Source organism: Heptranchias perlo, chromosome 17, assembly GCF_035084215.1.
Source record: "Heptranchias perlo isolate sHepPer1 chromosome 17, sHepPer1.hap1, whole genome shotgun sequence".
Taxonomy (NCBI): domain Eukaryota; kingdom Metazoa; phylum Chordata; class Chondrichthyes; order Hexanchiformes; family Hexanchidae; genus Heptranchias; species Heptranchias perlo.
In genome coordinates this window covers 54,978,428-54,999,583 of record NC_090341.1, presented here as the reverse complement: position 1 = coordinate 54,999,583, position 21,156 = coordinate 54,978,428, and the positions used below count along the sequence as shown (strand labels likewise).

The following is a 21,156-nucleotide window of genomic DNA, read 5'->3' as shown; positions in this document are numbered from 1 at the left end:
TTTGAGAAGCGAGTCTGTGAGACAGAGGCCTTTTACTTGAACAATAAACAGCAAGTTCCAGAATCCATAAACAAAGGCCACCTATGGTATCTGACAACTGCGGATGCCAAGGTTGCCCTGATTAAATTACATCATCAATTATTAATTTGGTGATTCAGATTAATTGTTTCTAGTACTTAGGATTGTTTGGTAACAGTTGACGCAGAAGCATATGTCCATTAGTAACCAATTGTGTTTATATGTACTTCATGCAGAGCTAAAAGAGTAGAAATAATTCTTCTAGCATCTCAATTGCAGAAGCCAATTTAAGGGTGGTACTTTTCTTTAAAACTATTTTTAAACTCAAACACAGCAGAGAGACAACACCTAGAGGGTAATTTTAACCTCATCCACTGGGCGGGATTGGGTCAGTCGCCTGTTTTATACCCCCACTGATTTTAAAATCCAAACAGAAAGAGAAATGTCTGTACAAAAACAAGGGCATGAAAGATCAGAATAGAGCAGATTTTTGAAAGATGAGGAGTGAGCTAGCTAAGGTGTGGTGGAAAGAGAAATTTTCACACAGGACTGTAGATCAACAATGGAATATGTTTAAAAAGGAGCTTGCAAAGTTGCAAAATAAGTATATACCATTAAAGAAGGAGTGTACTTTAAGTTTCAGGATGCCGTGAATAAAGAGATTGCAAACAACCTTAAATTGAAGAGGAGGCCCTATGGGACAAATGGGTATAATAAAAATGATCAAAGTAAGAGAGAATGTGAGAAAATAAGGAAAGAGGTTAAGAGAAGGATAAGGAAAACAAGGAGAGAGTATGAGGAATGTCACAATAATATAAAGAACAGTGAAGGATTCTACAAATATACCAGTAAAAAGAATTGTTAGATTGTGAGTGGGACCCCTGAGAGGAGAGATGGTGAGTTAGTAGAAGATAAGCAGAAATTGGCAGGGATACTTAACAAGTCCCTCACTTCAGTGTTTACAGAAGGGAAGGATATTGGAGAGGAGATAAATCCTGAATCGGTTAAAAGATGAGACATATAAAACAGAAGAAAAGTGTTAGAGAAGTTAGTTAAGCTGGAGGACAAAGTGCCGGGACCTGAGAGGACACATCCGAGGATCCTGAGGGAAATAGCAGAGGCCCTAGAAATTATATTTAAGGGTTCTATTGTGTGTGGAGATTGGCCAGTGTAATACCCATTTTCAAAAAGGGAGACAGAACTAATCCAGATAATTCCGGGCTGGTTAGTTTAACATCTGTGGCAGGGAAAATTTTGGAATTTTTAATTAAAGATAAAATTACTAAATATCCAGATGAAGAGAAAATAATTAGAAGCAGCTAACATGGATTTCAGAATGGACGATCGTGCCGACAAACCTATTAGAGTTGTTTGAGGAGGTGATCGATATGGTGGATAGGGAAATGCAGCGGATGTGATGTACAGGGACTTTCAGAAAGACTTTGACATGGTTCCACACATGAGTCTACTGGAGAAAATTAAGGTGTATGTAATTAGAGGGAGAGTAGCAAATTGGATTAATAACTTATTAAGAGAGGAAACAGAGAGTTGGAGTTACGGGCAGTTTCTCACAGTGGATAGTAATGGGTAGCAGTGTCCTACTGGGTTCTGTTCTGGTACTGTCAATGATTTGGATATAGATCTAGAGGGAGTGATGTCCAAATGTGCAGATGATACTAAAATAGGAGGCATAGTAATAATTCTGAGGACCTAAAGAAGCTGCAAGGGGACATTGATAAGATGGTGGAATGGGCAAAAATGTATCAGATGGAATTCAATGTCAGTAAATGTGAAGTGGTATATTTCAGTAAATAAAATGTAATAATTATACTTTGAATGGGGGGGAGCCGGATGATGTGGAAGAGCAGAGGGATTTGGAGGTTCAGGTTCACAAGACATCAAGTGGATATTGCCATAAAGAGCAAACGGAATACTGGGTTTTATGACAAGACATTTTAAGGAATATAAAAGTCAAGATGTAATGGTGAATCTATATAAAACCTCAGTAAGACCACAGTTGGATTACTGTGTGCAGCTCTGGGCTCCACACTATAGGAAGGATGTTGAAGCAATAGAGAGGGCACAGCACAGATTCACTACCATGCTGCCTGGTGTGAGGAAATACAAATACAAAGAAAGACTTGAACAACTGGGACTGATTTCATTAGAACAGAGGAGATTAGGGAGTGATTTAACTGATGTGTTTAAAATTAGGAAGGGATGGGACAGAGTAGATAGAAAAGGACTGATTCCAATGATTGAGAGTCTAGAACAAGGGGGCATAGATACAAGATTAACTGTAAGAGATCTAGAACAGCGAGCAGAAGAAACCTTTTTGCACAGAGGGTTGCGAGGCTGTGGAGTACATTATCGGAGTTGGTAATTGAAGCAGAGACCATGTCAACATTTAAGAATGGGTTATGGTTGAAGGAAAGGTGGATAAAGGAATATCGGAACAGGATGAGTAAATGGGATTAGGATTACTGTTCATTTGGAGGATAAACACCAACACTGGTTGGGGCAAACATCGTTTCCATTTTGTAATTTCTATGTAATTCAAATGTGGAGTAGGCCATATTTTTAACAGAGATGGGTTACACATTTGTGTGCGAGGCATATTGTGTGACCGTACAGAAACGTAAAGAGGTATAGAATCCAGATGCGAGCCCACGGTGCTTATTAGGCTAGATTTCTGAGTGCATAGTCTTAGGGGGTAAGTTTAATCTAACAGGCCCGGTGGGAAACTGACACGATCAGATCCCCTGGCTGTTTTACACGATGCCCGATTTTAAAATGGGCGGCCGACCTGATCGTGTCAGTTTCCCATCGGGCAAATTTGGTTAAAATTATCCCCTTGGTTTTGTTCAGAGCCGACAGGTTAAAACAGCATGCAGTCCTCTGGAGAACACCCTGGTAACCGGGCTTTGGCCTGTCTCAGGCCCATTTGAACAGATCAGAAGTAGAACTTCTGAGTTACCATAGTGACACCATGCGTCCTCAGACCTAGCTGACAGGGTGTGAATGAAAGCTGTCAGTTTTCATGGGAAATTCTATTTGCAATCTGTAAATCTAATGGAGGCTGGGCATGGACCAAGCACATGTGATAATTAATTTGTGATTAGATGCCGCTGTTATATGCCTAAGGGAAAGTCTTCTCTGCTTGTGGGATTGCATGGGATATTAGAGGAAAAAAGGTGACTTTCTAAAAATGTAATCTATATTATTCTGTAGACAATCTATAAAATGTTGACATCTAAAGTTCTGGTAGTTGTTTTTGTGTCTCTACATGATGTCTGTTAGAAATCTGAAAACCAGAAAATGTTGGGAGGCAGGGTTAACGTTTGATGTGTAACCCTTTGATAGACCGAGTACACACACCAAACCTTAGCCCTATCTTTTCCCTTCACAGATGCTGACTGACTTGCTACCTATCTCAAGTATTTTCTGTTTTTTATTGGGTTAGATTTCCTGTGCCCTGTCCTCAAGCACTCCCAGATAGAGTGACAGAGCGTGGGGTGGATTGTGCTCGCCGATCCCTGTACTGGAGGCGAATACTAGTCTAGATTCCGTGCACTACGATTGTGAGGAATGAGACTTTCCATGAACTCAGTTAGGGTAGGGAGGCTCGACCTCTGACCTACAGGTTCAGGATTGAATCATCCTCTTCAGTTTAGAAAATACATTCATTTTACTCCCTCCATTTCCCCCATAACATGAATAAATTAATTAATCTGACTCCTTTAGTCTCTTAGTCAGCAAGCAGTTACCATTTTACTGGATATGATACATAGAGAGAAACAATGAGATCATACATGAAGGAAAAGGAAATAGAGGGATATGGGGCAGGGTGGGATGAGGTCACAAGAATTGAGGAGGCTTGTGTGGAGTATAAACGCCAGCAAAGGCCAGTTGGGTCGAACGGTCTGTTTCTGTGCTGTAGATTTCTCTCATTCCACAAGGCTTCAGTCTCTATGAGCAGTGGCTCTGCTGTTCTTCACCCAAAGCCATATATCAGATGGAGCCCATAGCTTCCCCACTGATTGCCTCAAGATTGTGTCACTGCTCTCGCTGCTTTATCTGGGAAGTTCCATTTTTATTTCCATTTTGTTCTGCCTGATTCCTCAAATTCAGACTCTAACCATATGTTCTCCCTGAACAGCTACATATGACCCATGTTTGGTAGAAACTTTTGTTTGACCTCTCACAGTGCAGAGTTTCAACAAGAGGTGAATATGGGACCATAATGAGGCGGAGGATCGATCTAGCCACTGTTTAATTGAACTGTGTTGATCTTGTTGCATTATGTGTGGTCCATAAGGTCATGTGTAATGGCTTCACCACACTAAGGATAGTTCATAAAGAAATCTAAATGAACCTCAGTATACCATCTGATCCTGGATCCTCTTTGGAGTCCACTTGGTCTCTCATGTTGTGCATAACACTCCATGCCTAGTGGCAGAGGATGTCTGCAGGCACGGACATTCAACATATGTTGAGAGCATTCACGGATTGCAAGTTGCTGTGGATGGCTGCTAGCAGGGACCTTTCAGCTGTGCTTCTGAGCTTCACTGACTGTGCACTGTACTGCCACATAAATTCAGACGATTCTTAGTTGTACTGTTTTGCTTCACCAGCTGTCTGCAGCCGGAGTGTAGCATTCTCCCATTTAGGTTGGGAGGGTCACATGCTGTGGGTGTCCAGAGGTCCAGGGGCTTTTCTTTCTCTTTGGAGGTATTTCTGCCTGTGCTTGTCTGAAGGTGTCAGAAGTCTAGAATGATTCTAGGTGGAAAATAACTTTCAGTCCTCCAGTGATCAGAATGTTGCGTGCTTCAGATTTGTAATATTTAATTAATTATTAATAATAAATCCCAACGGTTTCCAATGTAATTAACCTTTTTATATTACCTAGAAGCACAATATCGTCAAGCAATGATAAGGGATATTGCAGTGTAACCATCTGGAGAAAACTGCAGAACTTGTTCAATTAAGGAGCAAGAGGCAAGCTGAGGCGTTTTGAATAATAAATGAGATGAACAACAATAATATTTTTCATCCTTGAAAAGTAAAAACATACTCTGTTCTTCAGCAAAGAAAGCTATGGGCAGTAGAGACAGACTGACATGATGAAATGCTGACTCCTCACTAAGAGGGAAAACAGGCTAGACAAGCGGCAGACTACGGTGAGGCCCCTAGCCTCTGCTGTACCCTTTATCCTGCAAGTGGAACCTCCTCTGCAGATTGTATAGTGCATTCTGGCCGAAGGGAATTTGAACCATTGTGCGCACTCTGTTTGAATGGCATCCTGTTCAAGGCCATTATCAATTAGGTTTCAAAGCAAGATGGCAAAGCTCACTCAGAAACCAGGCTGGAGGGAATGGATCTGTCCCATGGTGTGTGTTTCCTCATCTCCAATCCCTCAGTGTGTCTGACCCTCAGTGTGTTTCCTCATCTCCAATCCCTCAGTGTGTCTGACCCTCAGTGTGTTTCCTCATCTCCAATCCCTCAGTGTGTCTGACCCTCAGTGTGTGTTTCCTCATTTCCTGTCCCTCAGTGTGTCTGACCCTCATTGTGTGTTTCCTCATCTCCAATCCCTCAGTGTGTCTGTCCCTCAGTGTGTGTTTCTTCATCTCCTGTCCCTCAGTGTGTGTTTCTTCATCTCCTGTCCCTCAGTGTGTGTTTCCTCATCTCCAATCCCTCAGTGTGTCTGACCCTCAGTGTGTGTTTCCTCATTTCCTGTCCCTCAGTGTGTCTGACCCTCAGTGTGTGTTTCCTCATCTCCAATCCCTCAGTGTGTCTGCCCCTCAGTGTGTTTCTTCATCTCCAATCCCTCACTGTGTCTGACCCTCAGTGTGTTTCCTCATCTCCAATCCCTCAGTGTGTCTGACCCTCAGTGTGTGTTTCCTCATTTCCTGTCCCTCAGTGTGTCTGACCCTCATTGTGTGTTTCCTCATCTCCAATCCCTCAGTGTGTCTGACCCTCAGTGTGTGTTTCTTCATCTCCTGTCCCTCAGTGTGTTTCCTCATCTCCAATCCCTCAGTGTGTCTGACGCTCAGTGTGTGTTTGCTCATCTCCAATCCCTCAGTGTGTCTGTCCCTCACAGCAAGTTCCTTTGGAATATTCACTTAAGGTTATTTGACTCTGAGATAATTATCATTAAGTTGAAGATATGTGTAATAGTTCTAATTGTGCATAATCCATGAGAAAAAGGATGGTCAAAGGGTCAATGTGCTTTTCTCGTTTCCTACCTATGTGCTGAGAAGGTGCTCTTGTATGGTGTGAGTGACAGATCAATGCCACATTTATTTTGTGGAATTGTTCTCCAATATTATTCAGTTCACTGTATTCCAAATTTAGCTCATTTATACATTCAGAGACCCGGGTTAACACTGAAACTGCACACATGCAGTCACTGAAAAGCCACAAATGCAACTAATGTCTGGGTAAAATCCAACCAACCAGCATTGGTCTCTGGTCACCCTTCCTTCTGCCCCACAATCAGTGACAGAACCTTCAGCCATCACATTGGAATTTCCTTCCTAAACCCCTACCGCTCTCCCCATTTCAAAAGCAATCTCAAAACTGACCTCTTTGACAGTGCTTTTGACCAGTCCCCCAATTCTCTTGTTCCTGCTCACCTTTTAACCTCTTCCCTCGCACCTGTAAAGCACCTTGCAATGTTTCATTATATGAAAGTGCTATAAGATTGCAAGTTGTGCTGCTATTCCTTGCCTCTACAGTCACATATAACAAAGACTCATTGATATTGCAGTATTGCCTCCAAAGTCAGGACTGCAGTATAAGTGAATATTAAAGGAACAAGAATCTCCTTGCACTTTTGCATGATTACTTTTGTGTTCTTTTTTTCCCTTGTGAAAATTCTCTGCTCCTCTCCTTCTCCCCTTGGAAATATATCGCGGTTCCTGCATCGTCGCTGGGTCATAATCCTGGAACTCCCTACCTAACAGCACTGTGGGAGAACCTTCACCACACGGACTGCAGCGGTTCAAGAAGGCGGCTCACCACCACCTTCTCAAGAGGCAACTAGGGATTGGCAATAAATGCTGGTCTTGCCAGCAATACCCATATCCTGAGATTGAATAATAAAAATACCAACCAGATTATGCAAGCTGTCCTCATAATTTAAGCCCCAGTATCATTCTGGTGAATTTGCGCTGCACCATCTCCAAGTCCAATATATCCTTCCTGAAATGTGGTGCTCAGAACTGAACACAGTATTCCAGATGGGGTCTGATCAAGGCTCTGTACAACTGAAATATAACTTCCTCCCCTTTGTATGTCAACCCTCTTAAGATAAAGACCAACATTCCATTAGCCTTTTTAATTACTTTTTGTATCTAGCTTTTAATGATTTGTGTACATGGACATCCAAATTTCTTTGCTCCTCCACAGATCCTAGTTTCTCACTACTAAGAAAATATTCCGATTTGACTTTCATGGATCCAAAGTGGATGACCTCACACTTCCCCACATTGCACTTCATTTGCCATGGTTTTGCCCACTCACTTAATCTATAAATGTCCATTTGTAACTTCCTGCTCCCATCTACACAACGTAGTGTGCCTTCTAACTTCATGTCATCTGCAAACATGGATATACAACTCTCTATTCCTTCATCCAAGTCACTGATATATATGGTGAGAGGCTGAGGCCCCAGTACAGATCCCTAGGGAACACCACTTGTCACATCCCACCAATCAGAGCATATTCCCTTTATCCCTACTCTGTGTCTCCTACCTCCCAACCAACTTCTAACTACATGTCACAAGGTTACCTCCAATTCCATGTGCTTTCATTTTTGCTAATAATCTCTTGTGCGTTACCTTCTCAACTACCTTCTGATAAGGTCCGTAGACACTGCCTTATCCACCATGATAGTGACCTCCTCAAAAAATCAACTAGATTAGTCAAGCATGACCTGCCCTTCATAAATCCATGCTGACTCTTTGATCAGCTCATACTTGTCCTATTCAACTTTGGGAAGGGGGGGTACAGCCGAGCATGATCCTGTCGTCAGCTGACAGACACACATACACACGTCATACCTCCAGCAGGGATCGCTGGATAGTGAGCAGGGGTTCTGAGACCAACTATAAAGCTCTACTGCCACTATAGCTGAGATCAGCTGTTATAGCATGGATCATTTATGTTTTCTTTAACACTTCATACCCATGTGACAGTCTGAAGGAGATTCATATATTCCAGATATAACTTCACCATGAGCTTTAGCAAAATGCAATAGTAAGGAACAAAAGGACCACCCACAGATAATGTGGTGTTAAACAGAGCATCACCCTGTTCCCAAAATACCTGCAATGTCAAAAGTGGCCAGTGAACGATTCAAAGTCAATATACACTCAGAAAATTCTTTTGTTGGAGTTTTAAAATCAAACACTCAGAGCCTTGCGGTTGTCAGTGAGAAGAAACCTCCACCAGATATGCCTGGGCTGGATTTGGATCTGAGTCTTGAGAGAAAGTAGAGAGTCGGTAGCAGGCTCCCACTGATGGCTTTCCTTACTGGGATGCAGACACTTAACAGCAGGGGTTCGACAACAGCAAGACAGCCTCGAAGGGCGATCCTAGCAGCCTGCTCATTAATATTCCCAGCGTAAATGAGCAGGAAGTGAAGAGGCCAGGTGCAAACCAGCAAAGTGAAAGGAAGACGATTTATTGTGTGTAGTGAGTAAGCTTTCTGTGTTTATTCCCAAAAACGGAACCTTGCTCAGGATATTCCCTACATGTGCCAGTTAAGAATAAGAGACAATAACTGGCTCAGTATCAGCCTTGGCACCAGTGAAATCAGTCTTTGTAGAAACTATTAACTTAATGAAGCTACTTGTCTAAATTAGTATTGAAAATGGGGTGATTCTGTAAGGCCAGCAGCACCAGAGAGCCACTTGGCACTAGCAATCACTATTTCAAGCTGCCCACCAAAATAAGCTTTTGTAACAAGGGATATGCATCCATCAACCTTGGCCTTTGATTTGCAAAATAGGATTCAACACAAAGTGGAAAAAGAACTGAACAAAATGATGTGAAATGCAGCTCTTTACCTTACTGAGTAACCCAGCAGGAGACAAACCAGATGTGTTTGAAAGCAGCAAAGGAAATGTACTAATTAAAGGGTGGATAGGAAGCTACTATGACAATCGTAATACACTCCCACCATGCTGCCAGGTGTACAGTATAACGGAATCAATAGGACAATGGTCATAGATGGATGTACAGTATAATGGGGAATGGTCATATACACTAACAGGTATACACTAACATTTGTACAGAATATTTGATGTTTGCCACAGTCTCACCTTCGGCTGGTATCTGTGACTCAGTTTGTCATTCTGCTGGATCAGATTCAATTTACTATCGCTTGAAGTCATTTTCATGTAAATGTCACATATTCTAAAATTTGTGCCTTTGGTGATCTAAGTAGACACAGAGTCCATTAAAGCAAACATGTAATGATATGAGTTTCAATCTCCAACTCACTGAATTAAACCCTTTGAAGTAAGGCTGAGGTCCAACAAAGCCGGGTGAGGACAGCATACCACAGCCAGCCAGGGACACTTGTAAAGCAGTGTTGTCCAATAGAAATTGCTGACTAGCCACAGCTGTGTCTATGGCCACACTATTTCAGCCACATGCCCTCATTTTAGCAGAAAAGGCCTTACAAACATATGCAAAATATAGGTAAATGTACTTCATGTGCATATTTACTTAACAAACATCTACCACCATCAGTAACCAAGGAAATAGAGCATTTACAATTATTAAAAATCACTTGCACACCCTTCTTTTCACCATACCATTTTACCAACAAACGTACAAAAAGATTAAAGTTCACACATATACGCCATGCGAATATGAGTATTGAGGTCACATCCCCAACGATAGTGTCTATTACTCATCTGTTTATTTACTAATCAGAACTTCAATTAGCCACATCTTGGTTCCAATTGGCTACATGTGGCTAGTGGCTAACGTATTGGCCAACACTGGTATAAAGCACTCAACTTCTGCAGGCCAGGCCCCAACCAGTTTAGATAAAGACACAATATGACTGTCGCACACTGGGATAATTAAAGGGCACTGTTCCAAGTCCTTTATAAAAGGAACAACACGTTTGATTTTAGTTTATAAAAAAATGTAAAAATTTGTATGTGCACCATTTAGCATTGTTTTTATCGTCTATAATGTCCTTTAAATGATTGAGTCCATGGTTCTCGACGGCTAGTTCAGGTTAAGGGTTAGATGCATATGCATATAGTCAACAAATCCAGTATTAAAACACATTTAGCTATAAAAACCAACTGTCAGTGCAGGATCTGAACTGGCGGCCCTAGGGACGGAGCGGGAGTGGGGCTGATGGCCGGGAATGGATCGTGGGAGTGGGGCGCGTGATAGGTAAATATGCGGAGGGGTGCCTAATGGCTGGAAACAAGTCACAGCAGATTGGGCTTTGGCGAGAAACTCAAGCTCCCAGGCCCATGACCAGGTTCAGCCTCGGAGGACACAACTCAATATTGATGCATTTTCAACAGAAATTCGGCAATGTTATGGGTAACTGTAAGCAGATTTTCCCGTTACTGTCGCAACAAATGGTTGTTAGTCCTTCAACAATAACTTCCATGTGTTTCGGGCCCGAGTGGTTATTCAACAAGTTTTAATATTGACTTACTACGGTGATATAATACAGTTGGCTTCAACATTACATTAAATGACAAGCAGTTCATACAACCTGAAGTCAAGGTGTCTTGACCGCCGTAGGCTGCTTTTCTGGGCTTCCGACTATCCCGAGAGCTCTAACTTTTGGGAGGGAGCATGCCCTATCTTTAGAAGATTCTGCTGTTTTGTTCTGCACATAAGCACCTCTGTCCTTATTTCTGAGCTGTAAACCATCCCGCCAGGCTGATGCTATGTTAGCAACTCAAGATTAACTGTTTTACGTAATGTAACTAATGACCTCCACCTTCTTCTCTGTTCTACAAGCTGTTATTGTTCTCAGGAATGTGTAGGCTCTTCTTATCTGTGTCTCATGGCCTTGTGCGTTCGATTAACTCAGAGATGAGCGCCCCCACTAGCACCACCCTCTTGCTAAATGCCTGGACGTAATGCGAGATGGGATACTTGACCATACTAGATTTAAACCATATTCTTACAGTAACTTAAAATATTTTCTGGTTTTTTCCCACATTTTTACATTACTTAGTTTACAAATTGTGGTGTTTACCCGCACATAGTCAAAAGATTTTCGTAAAGTACTTTGAAAGATTTGTTTGATTCGTCTTGTCTTTGGTAATAAATTGCACACCAGCCAATCAACTGCAAGAATTTGGATGTAAAAACTTTACTTACGTCCAATATGACACCGGAGGTGTGACATTCACTTGACAGGAAATGCTTTCAGAAGTACAGTTTTTATACTATAGATATATATTAATCTCTGTCTAGATATTAATTTACACCATAGTTGAAGATGCCATGTTCATGAAATGTTTTTCCCGGCCGAGTTACATCTCACAGTATTACAATTGCTGCAAATAATTTGCCTATCTATATTCACTGCACTTTAAAATGGTTCATTGTATGGGAAGGGCTTTGAGATTTTCATGAGAGAATGAAGACATTTTCTACTGCAAGTTCTTCTTTTCTTTAAAAATTGAAGTTAAAGAGAATATTTGCAGCATAATCATTGCAAGCTCATGTCACACACCAGCAGATTGATTAGCACTGACACTGCCTTCAGCTACACTCTATTATGCAAAAGAACACAGTGCATCATTAAAACTGTCTCTTGAAACTCATTACCTAATTAGTTTTTAACACATTGTGCATGGTACATACAAAATTCATTATGAAATTCATGGGATGTGATGTTTCTGGTGCTGAACATAACTGACTTCTTCTGACTTTGGCCCATGCCTTTCAACCTGCAATGTGGTGTATTTGGCTTGGCACTTGGGAGTCTTGCTTACTATGCTGCTTTTCACTGTTGCATTAAAGTACTGTGTGGTGAGGGTGTGTTATGGATACAGTATGTGCCAGAGAGAGTATTACAGAGAGAAAGGTGCCAGGATGAGCATTGTGCATATAGTGTGGGAGTGATGTATTGAGGGGTTTGCTATATTGTCAGGGATAAATTTACAGAGCATTGTTCCATGTAGGAATGTAAGGAAGAGGCGTTGCACAGAGGGCCGAGCCATATAGTGAGAAAGTGATATACTGAGGCTTTGGTAAATAGTGAAAAGGTGATGTATTCATGGTTGTGCTATATAGTGGAGCATGTGTGAGCATTGTTGTGATAAATATACCAGAAATATATCACAGATAACAATAAATATAATAGTATAATGTAATAGTGAGACAGTGTGATAAATATACCATAGACTGAGAGTAGGTAATTACAGGGATATAATATAATAACAACAGTGAGTGAATAATATCGCAGAAAGTGATTGGGTGTAATGTGACAGTAAAATATAACTCTACAATACGATATATACAGTGTAATATATTACAGTGACAGTTTGTATAAGTGTATTGCGGGAACAGAACTACATCATCAATAACAGCTTGCATTTATATAGCACCTTTAACATAGAAAAATGTCTGAAGATGCTTCATAGAGGCATGAGCAAGGAGAGATTAGGAGGAGTGATCAAAAGCTTGGTCAAAAAGGTGGGTTTTAAGGAGGAGAGGGAGGTGGAGAGGCAGAGGGGTTTAAGGAGGGAATTTCAGAGAGTGGGCCTAGATGACTGAAGGCATGGCCAGCAACAGTGGGGTGAATTGAGGGGGTGCAAAAGACCGAAGTCAGAGGAACCTTTCATGCTTCAAACAAGAACATTTCTGTATTATATCATTCTTACATCGAGTTATATCGAGTCTACAGCACAGAAACATGACATTCGGCCCAACTGGTCTATGTCAGCATTTATGCTCCACACGAGCCTCCTTCCACCTCTCTTCATCTAACCCGATCAGCATACTCTCCTATTCCTGTCTCTCTCATGTGCTTATCTAGCTGCCCCTTAAATGCATCCATGCTATTTGCCTCAACTAGTCAAGAGTCTACAACGTGGTATCTTATCAAAGGCCTTTTGAAAATCCAAATATATTACATCTACTGCATTACCCTTGTCTATCCTTTCTATTATGACTTTAGATATAGAGAATAATGTAAGTTAAAGATTAGCTTCACATTAGTTATAGCAAAGACATGGGGGTCATTTTGACTTTGTGCGATAGTGTAAAACAGGTAATAGTGAATCGGCAGCCCGTTTTACATCTTTCCTGATTTTTATTTCTGAATCCATGCTGGCTGCTGCTTACTCGGTTATTGTTGTACAAATAGTCCTCAAATTTACTCCTGATAATTAATTACATTATTTTACATGGGATTGAAGTTAAGACTTGTTCAAAACTCCTCAGTATTGGGAGTGTCCTCTTTTGACTTTGAGTGGGTTGGATTTCACTCCTGATTTATGCAAGAGAAAAAAAAAGTCCCAAATGTCTGATGTACAATTGAAATGAGGAGCAGTTCAACTTCTCATCTGATTATATCTGACCACTAATGGAAACTCGTATGCAAATTGAATTAACAAACATTTATGTACAGTAATTGCTGCCAAATTTCATTTGCCTGATAAATCTTAATAAGGAAGGAGAAGTGAAAGTGAATGAAATGGGAGCATGCTGCTATGTCTCCTGGAGGGCTGAAAGATTCTGGTATTATTCAGAGCACTCTACTGGGTCAGAATCATCAATGAACTTCCCAACAGATAACGGCACCGTTGAATGGGCTGAGCTTTAGGAAGTGCCCAGAATGGTAGCAGTTATCATCAGGGCGCTGTTTAGTGACAGCCGAGTAAGTTCAATTCTGATTTTGTTACGAGATTCCAGGACTCTGTCTGTGAAAGTGGAAACACAATGACCTTGTACATCATTACCCTACCTTCCAGGGGCTCAGTCTTCAACAGAATTGTTTTTTTGTAAACTATCAGTATGTAATCTTGGTTAGGAATCTTTTTAAAGTTTCCAGATGTCATTGTACACACCTCTACCACAAATACCTGCACACACATACACAAATACAGATACAGAAAGACATACATACATACAGAGTGACGCGCAGATAGAAAGAAAGAAGAAATAACTTGCATTTATTTGATGTCCCAAAGCGCTTTACAGCCAATGAAGTACTTTTTTGATGTGTAATCACTGTTGTAATGTAGGAAACGCAGCAGACAATTTGCGCACAATGAGGCCAAACAATCAGCAATGAGATAAATGACCAGATAAATTTGATTGTGATGTTGGTTGAGGGATAAATGTTGGGACAGCACACCGGGAGAACTTCCCTGCTTTTCTTTGGAAAGTGCCATGGGATCTTTTATGTCCACCAGAGAGAGCAAACATGGTTTAACATCACATCCCAAAGGCGGCACCTCCAACAGTGCAGCACTCCCTCAGTACTGTACTGTACTGCACTGGAGTGGCTGCACTGGGGTAGGGCTTGAACCCATGACCTTTTGACTCAGAGGCGTGAATGCTACTACTAAGCCAAGGCTGATATTTAAAAGGGTCACGATGTTGGAACTCACACCACACTCTTTAAAATCCTCCTCAAAATCCGTCTCTTTGACCAAGGTATTGGTTCCCCCCCCCCGACCCCCCATATCTCTGTCTTCCTGGCTCAGTTTCGCTTACAGCTATCTGTGAAGTGCCTTGAGATATCTTTTACATTAAAGGTGCAATATAGATACATACAATATAGATGCTGTTTATCCCAGTCTGACATTTCCTGTATATGGAATCCCTGGTTTACCTCAGTGTAACATTTCCTGTATAAGGCCTTCGATAAGGTACCGCATTGTAGACTCATGACTAAGGTCAGAGCATGTGGAGTCATGGGACATGTAGCAGAATGGATAACAAGTTGGCTACAAAACAGAAAAGAGAGTCGGGGTTAAGCGTAACTACTCAGACTGGCGAAAGGTGGGAAGTGGTGTCCCACAGGGATCGGTGCTGGGACCACTGTTGTTCACAATTTACATTAACGATTTGGACTCAGGAATCGGAAATACAATTTCAAAATTTGCGGACAGCACCAAATTGGGGAGTGTAGTTAATACAAAGGAAGAATGAGTCAAAGTGCAAGAGGACATTAATAAACTTGCAGAATGCGTGTGTAATTGGCAAATTAATTTCAATATAGATAAGTGTGAGATGGTGCATTTTGGTAGGAAGATTAAGGAGGCCACCTACTGCTTGGATAATAAGAGTCTAAATGGGGTAGAAGAGGAGAGGGATCTGGGGGTACAGATACACAAATCACTAAAAGTAGCGACGTAGATTAATAAGCCATAAAAAAGGCAAACCAAGCACTGGGGTTCATTTCTAGAGGGATAGAATTGAAAATCAGAATTTATGTTAAACTTGTATAGAACCTTGGAGTACTGTGCACAGTTATGGTCTCCATATTATAAAAGGATATAAAGGCACTGGAGAAGGTGCAAAAAAGATTCACAAGAATGATATCAGAACTGAGGGGATAAACCTTATCAGGAAAGGCTGAACAGGCTGGAGCTCTTTTCTATAGAAAAGAGAAGGCTGAGGGGTGAATTGATAGAGGTCTTTAAAATTCTGAAGGGGTTTGATAGGGTAGATGTAGAGATGTTTCCACTTATGGGGGAGACCAAAACTAGGGGTCATAAATATAAGATAATCACTAATAAATCCAATAGTTAATTCAGGAAAAACTGCTTTACCCAAAGAGTGGTCAGAATGTGGAACATCAAGGAGCAGTTGAGGCGAATAGCATCGATGCATTTAAGGGGAAGCTAGATAAACACATGAGGGAAAAAGGAATAGATGATTATGCTAATAGGGTTAGTTGAAGAGGGGTGGGAGGAGGCTCGTGTGGAACATAGACGCTGGCATAGACCAATTGGGCTGAATGGCCAATTTCTGTGCTGTATGCTCTATGTAATTCTACATAATCCCAGGTTTATCTCAGGATAACATTCTAGTGGGTGCAATCCCACGTTTATTTCAATATAACATTCCCAATGCATGCAATCACAGGATTATGTTAGTCTGAGGTTTCTGGTATATGGAATCCCAGGTGCCTCTCAGTATAACATGCCCAATATCTGCAATCCCAGGTTTATCTTAGTCTAACATTTCTGCTATATGGAATCTCAGGTTTATCTCAGTATATCATTACCAGTGTGTGCAAAGCCAGTTTTATCTTAGTCTGACCTATCCTGTATGTGGAATCCCAGGTTTCTATGAGTATAACATTCCCAGTGCATGCAATCACAGATTTCTATGAGTATCGCATTCCCAGTGCATGCAATCCCAGGTATATCTCAGTATAACATTCTCAGTGTATGTAATCCCAGATTTCTATGAGTATAACATTCCCAGTGCATGCAATCCCGAGTATATCTCTGTATAGCATTCCCAGTGCATGCAATCCCAGGTATATCTCAGTATAACATTCTCAGTGTATGCAATCCCAGATTTTTATGAGTATAACATTCCCAGTGCATGCAATCCCGGGTATATCTCAGTATAACATTCCCAGTGCATGCAATCCCAGGTATATCTCAGTATAACATTCCCAGTGCATGCAATCCCAGGTATATCTCTGTATAACATTCCCAGTGCATGCAATCCCAGGTATATCTCAGTATAACATTCCCAGTGCGTGCAATCCCAGGTATATCTCAGTATAACATTCCCAGTGTATGCAATACCATGTTTATCTCAGTGTAAAATTACCAGTGTTTGCAATCCCAGATTTATCTTAGTCTGAGGTTTCCTATCCTGTGTTTGTCTCCTGCTGACATTCCCTGGCAGATTAGCTGTAGTATGTAGTTGATGTATTTAAAGGACAAGTACCCCTGTAATCGGAGCATTGTTCAATAACAGAAATAGGCTGATCTGAAAAAAATCTGTTTATTTTTGTCTTCTTTCAACCCATATTTGAATGGAAATATAGCATCAGACTCAATGAGTGCATTCTTCTGTACACAGTGTGACACAGTGTCTTGCAACAGTCCTTTAACTATTCTTCATTATCATCATCAGCAGTTCGGCCAAAGCTTAGCGTGAGTGCTCCTATGGGATTGGAGCTTCCAAAGTAACTCCATTGTAAAAGTGTCTTTCAGAGCTCTGCCCAGCAAGTTCCTTTTGTAGGTGGATCATCGTCTCACTGTGCTACCTTATGTACTGTGACACCAGGTACTTTAACCAAGCACTCACTAATGTCTCACCTCCTGTCAGCCAGTGCCCAAGTACCATTAGTGTGTAGCTACCCGTAAAGACTTCGACTCTGACGTTAGTTTAGTGTGTTTCTATTTTTTCTCAACTCTTTCTTTTCTTTAGGAGCGGAAGCTGTGTGCCCACCCATGCCTGGAGATCTATCGTAGAGACCTGATCTACTACATATGCCCCCTGGCGCGGCAGAGTGACTTCTATGTACCTGAACTAAAAGAGGCTGACAAGAAACAGAAAGAGGAAGAGGCAGATGATGCACGTACAGACATGTCAGGTAAATAATAGATAGTATCTCTAGATGGACATATGGACATGGCAGGTAAATAATAGATAGTATCTCTAGATGGACATATGGACATGGCCGGTTAATAACAGATAGTATCTCTAGATGGATATACAGACATGGCAGGTAAATAACAGTATCTCTAGATGGACATATGGACATGGCAGGTAAATAACAAATAGTATCTCTAGCTGGACATATGGACATGGCAGGTAAATAACAGATAGTATCTCTAGATGGACATATGGACATGGCTGGTTAATAACAGATAGTATCTCTAGATGGACATACAGACATGGCTGGTTAATAACAGATAGTATCTCTAGATGGACATACAGACATGGCAGGTAAATAACAGATAGTATCTCTAGCTGGACATATGGACATGCAAGGTAAATAACAGATAGTATCTCTAGATGGACATATGGACATGCAAGGTAAATAACAGATAGTATTTCTAGATGGACATACAGACTTCACAGATATATAACAAAGAGTAACTCTTTGTTCTTGACAGTGGGAGTGTGGGCAGTGCAAAGTGGATCGTGTATGCCTGCCGTTCTACTACAGGACTAGATTTTGAGATCCTAATATACTAACCAATTATATACTGCCATAAAAATTTCAAATATTGCTGGTGGGAGGGAACCTTTAGACACAAAGCTATTAAGGACTAACATGGCAGCTAGAGTTGTCCAATTGTTTGCAGAGTACAACCTGTTCACCTGTGACAATAATCATGCTCGTCATTGAAAGATTGGATGATAAATGTTAACTAATCAGTGCTCCCCCTGATACTTCAGTTTGTGAATGGATTAACAAAGTCCCAGGTTCCATTCCTGGTCATGTTGACTCAGCTGATCACAGCCGGGGCAGCATTTGGGGTCCTACAGTTGGCCTGAACAACCCTGGGCTATGGAGGGGGCAAATCAGCCATGGTTCCTGTTCCTAATTAATGTTCACAGTGCCACCCACTGAAAAGTGCATGGTTAAGGATAGGATCGGGGTCTGGCTGTGATGCCTCTGTGTTAGAATAACCTGTGTATACTCGGCGCCTAGATCTACACATGAAGACTAGCCATTAGAATGAGTTACCAGAGGGCAATCTGTGCCTGTAGACCTGTAATCAGAAAAACCTTATGTTTCTAGACAGCTGCTTCAGGAAAGGAGAGTAGAAAATTGGGGAATTGTGAACATGGGCACAGGAACAAAAAAGATATTGTTGACCATTCCTCTCAGGTAGTTATACTGCTATATCAACCTGTGTAGCAAAAGTTTGGATTATTGGATGAACTGAGCAGCGTACTCATAATGAAACTGAGGCATTTGGTAGTTAAAGACCTCAAATTAATTGACAGCGTCTTAGACACAAAATAATACTTTGATTATATGTCAGTCTGCGGTGACCTGCTTGCTACTCACACACTGTGATAGGCAGATGCTCTGCCTCCATGGCACTTGCAATTACCCTGTCTTGTTTGAAGGGTGAGGGGAGGGGGGAGGTGACAGCAGCCAACAAGTCACCTGTAGCAGACTGTTATTCTGATCACATGTCACTATGCATGAGGTGATGATGCAGCCTCATGTCATGTTGTGCCAAGGTTATGCTCCAGTCTTGTGTCCATGTGTTTCATACCCATATTTGATGGGTATGAAACGAGGTGATGTTACAACTACCTATCACACTGTAAGAAGAGGCACCAGTTACATATCACACTGTAATAAGACAAGCACCAGTTACATATCACACTATAACAAGGTGATGTACCAGTTACATATCACACTATAACAAGACAAGCACCAGTTACATATCACACTGTAACAAGATGATGCACCAGTTACATATCACATTGTAATGAGATGATGTACCAGTTATGTGTCACACTGTACTGAGATGGTGCCCCAGTTACATATCACACTGTAATGAGATGGTGCACCTGTTACATGTCACAATGTAATGAGATGACATACCAGTTACATATCACAATGTAACGAGGTGATGCATCAGCTATATGTCACATCATAACAAGGTAATGTTCAAGCTACGAATCATACTGTAACTCCACCTCTCTACCATTCTCTCCTCCTTTAAGATGCTCCTTAAAACTTACCTCTTTGACCAAGCTTTTGGTCACCTGTCTTAATATCTCTATGTGGCTTGTTGTCAAATTTTGTTTGATAATCATTCCTGTGAAGCACCTTTTACTACCTTAAAGGCACTATATAAATACTAGTTGTTGTAACAATATAATGCTTCATTAACATGTCGAGTTGCATGTCACAAAATGGAATTCAATCTAGAGAAGTGTGAGCTAATGCATTTGGGGAGGGCAAACAAGACAAGGGAGTACACAATAAATGAGTGGCGTAGAGGAAGTGAGGGACCTTGGAGTGCATGTCCACAGATCCCTGAAGGTAGCAGGACAGGTAGATAAGGTGGTTAAAAAGGCATAAGGGATACTTTCCTTTATTAGCCGAGGCGTAGAATATAAGAGCAGGGAGGTTATGCTAGAACTGTATAAAACACTAGTTAGGCCACAGCTTGAGTACTGAGTACAGTTCTGGTCACCACATTACAGGATAGATGTGATTGCACTAGAGAGGGTACGGAGGAGATTTCCGAGGATGTTGCCAGGGCTGGAGAATTTTAGCTATGAGAAAAGATTGGATAGGCTGGGGTTGTTTTCTTTGGAACAAAGGAGGCTGAAGGGAGATTTAATTGAGGTGTATAAAATTATGACGGGACTAGATAGAGTGGATAGGGAGGACCTATTTCCCTTAGCAGAGGGGTCAGTGACCAGGGGGCATAGATTTAAAGTAATTGGTAGAAGGATTAGAGGGGAGCTGAGGAGAAATGTTTTCACCCAGAGGGTGGTGGGGGTCTGGAACTCACTGCCTGAAAGGGTGGTAGAGTCAGAGACCCTCAACTCACTTAAAAAGTACTTGGATGTGCACTTGAAGTGCCGTAACCTACAAGGCTACGGACCAAGTGCTCGAAAGTGGGATCAAGCTGGATAGCTCTTTTCCAGCTAGCATGGACATGATGGGCCGAACGGCCTCCTTCTGTGCCGTGACTTTCTATGATTCTATGAAACGACAAAGCTGAAAATTATAAAGCAGATTCGGACAGAAAGAAAAGAAAAATTTATGACATAGAAAACAGGGAAACACATTTAAACAAAATGTCTGGAATGAGTTTAAATTTCGAAAGCACCTTTCACGACCTTCGGACTTCCTAAAGCACTTCAGAGCCAATGAAGTACTTTTGAAGCGTAGCCACTGTTGTAATGGAGGCAAGCACGGCAGCCAATTTGGGCACAGTAAGGTCCCACATACGGCAGTGACATAATGACCAGATAATACCAGGAGAACTCACCTGCTCTTCTTAGATTAGTGCCGTGGGATCTTTTACATAGAATTTACAGCACAGATACAGGCCATTCGGCTCAACAGGTCTATACCGGTTTTTATGCTCCACACGAGCCTCCTCCCATCTTACTTCATTTAACCCTATCAACATATCCTTCTATTCCTTTCTTCCTCATGTACTTATT

At 41.4% G+C, this 21,156-nt stretch overlaps 1 protein-coding gene across 1 annotated transcript in view; it reads left to right on the top strand.

Annotated features, from left to right (window-relative positions):
* Positions 1-21,156, top strand: part of LOC137334317 (testis-expressed protein 264 homolog) — a 395,775-nt gene that overhangs the window by 312,203 nt on the left and 62,416 nt on the right. Inside the window, exon 3 of the mRNA XM_067999008.1 lies at positions 17,428-17,593. Coding sequence (XP_067855109.1) covers positions 17,428-17,593 — 166 coding nt within the window. The remainder of the gene's footprint in view (positions 1-17,427; positions 17,594-21,156) is intronic.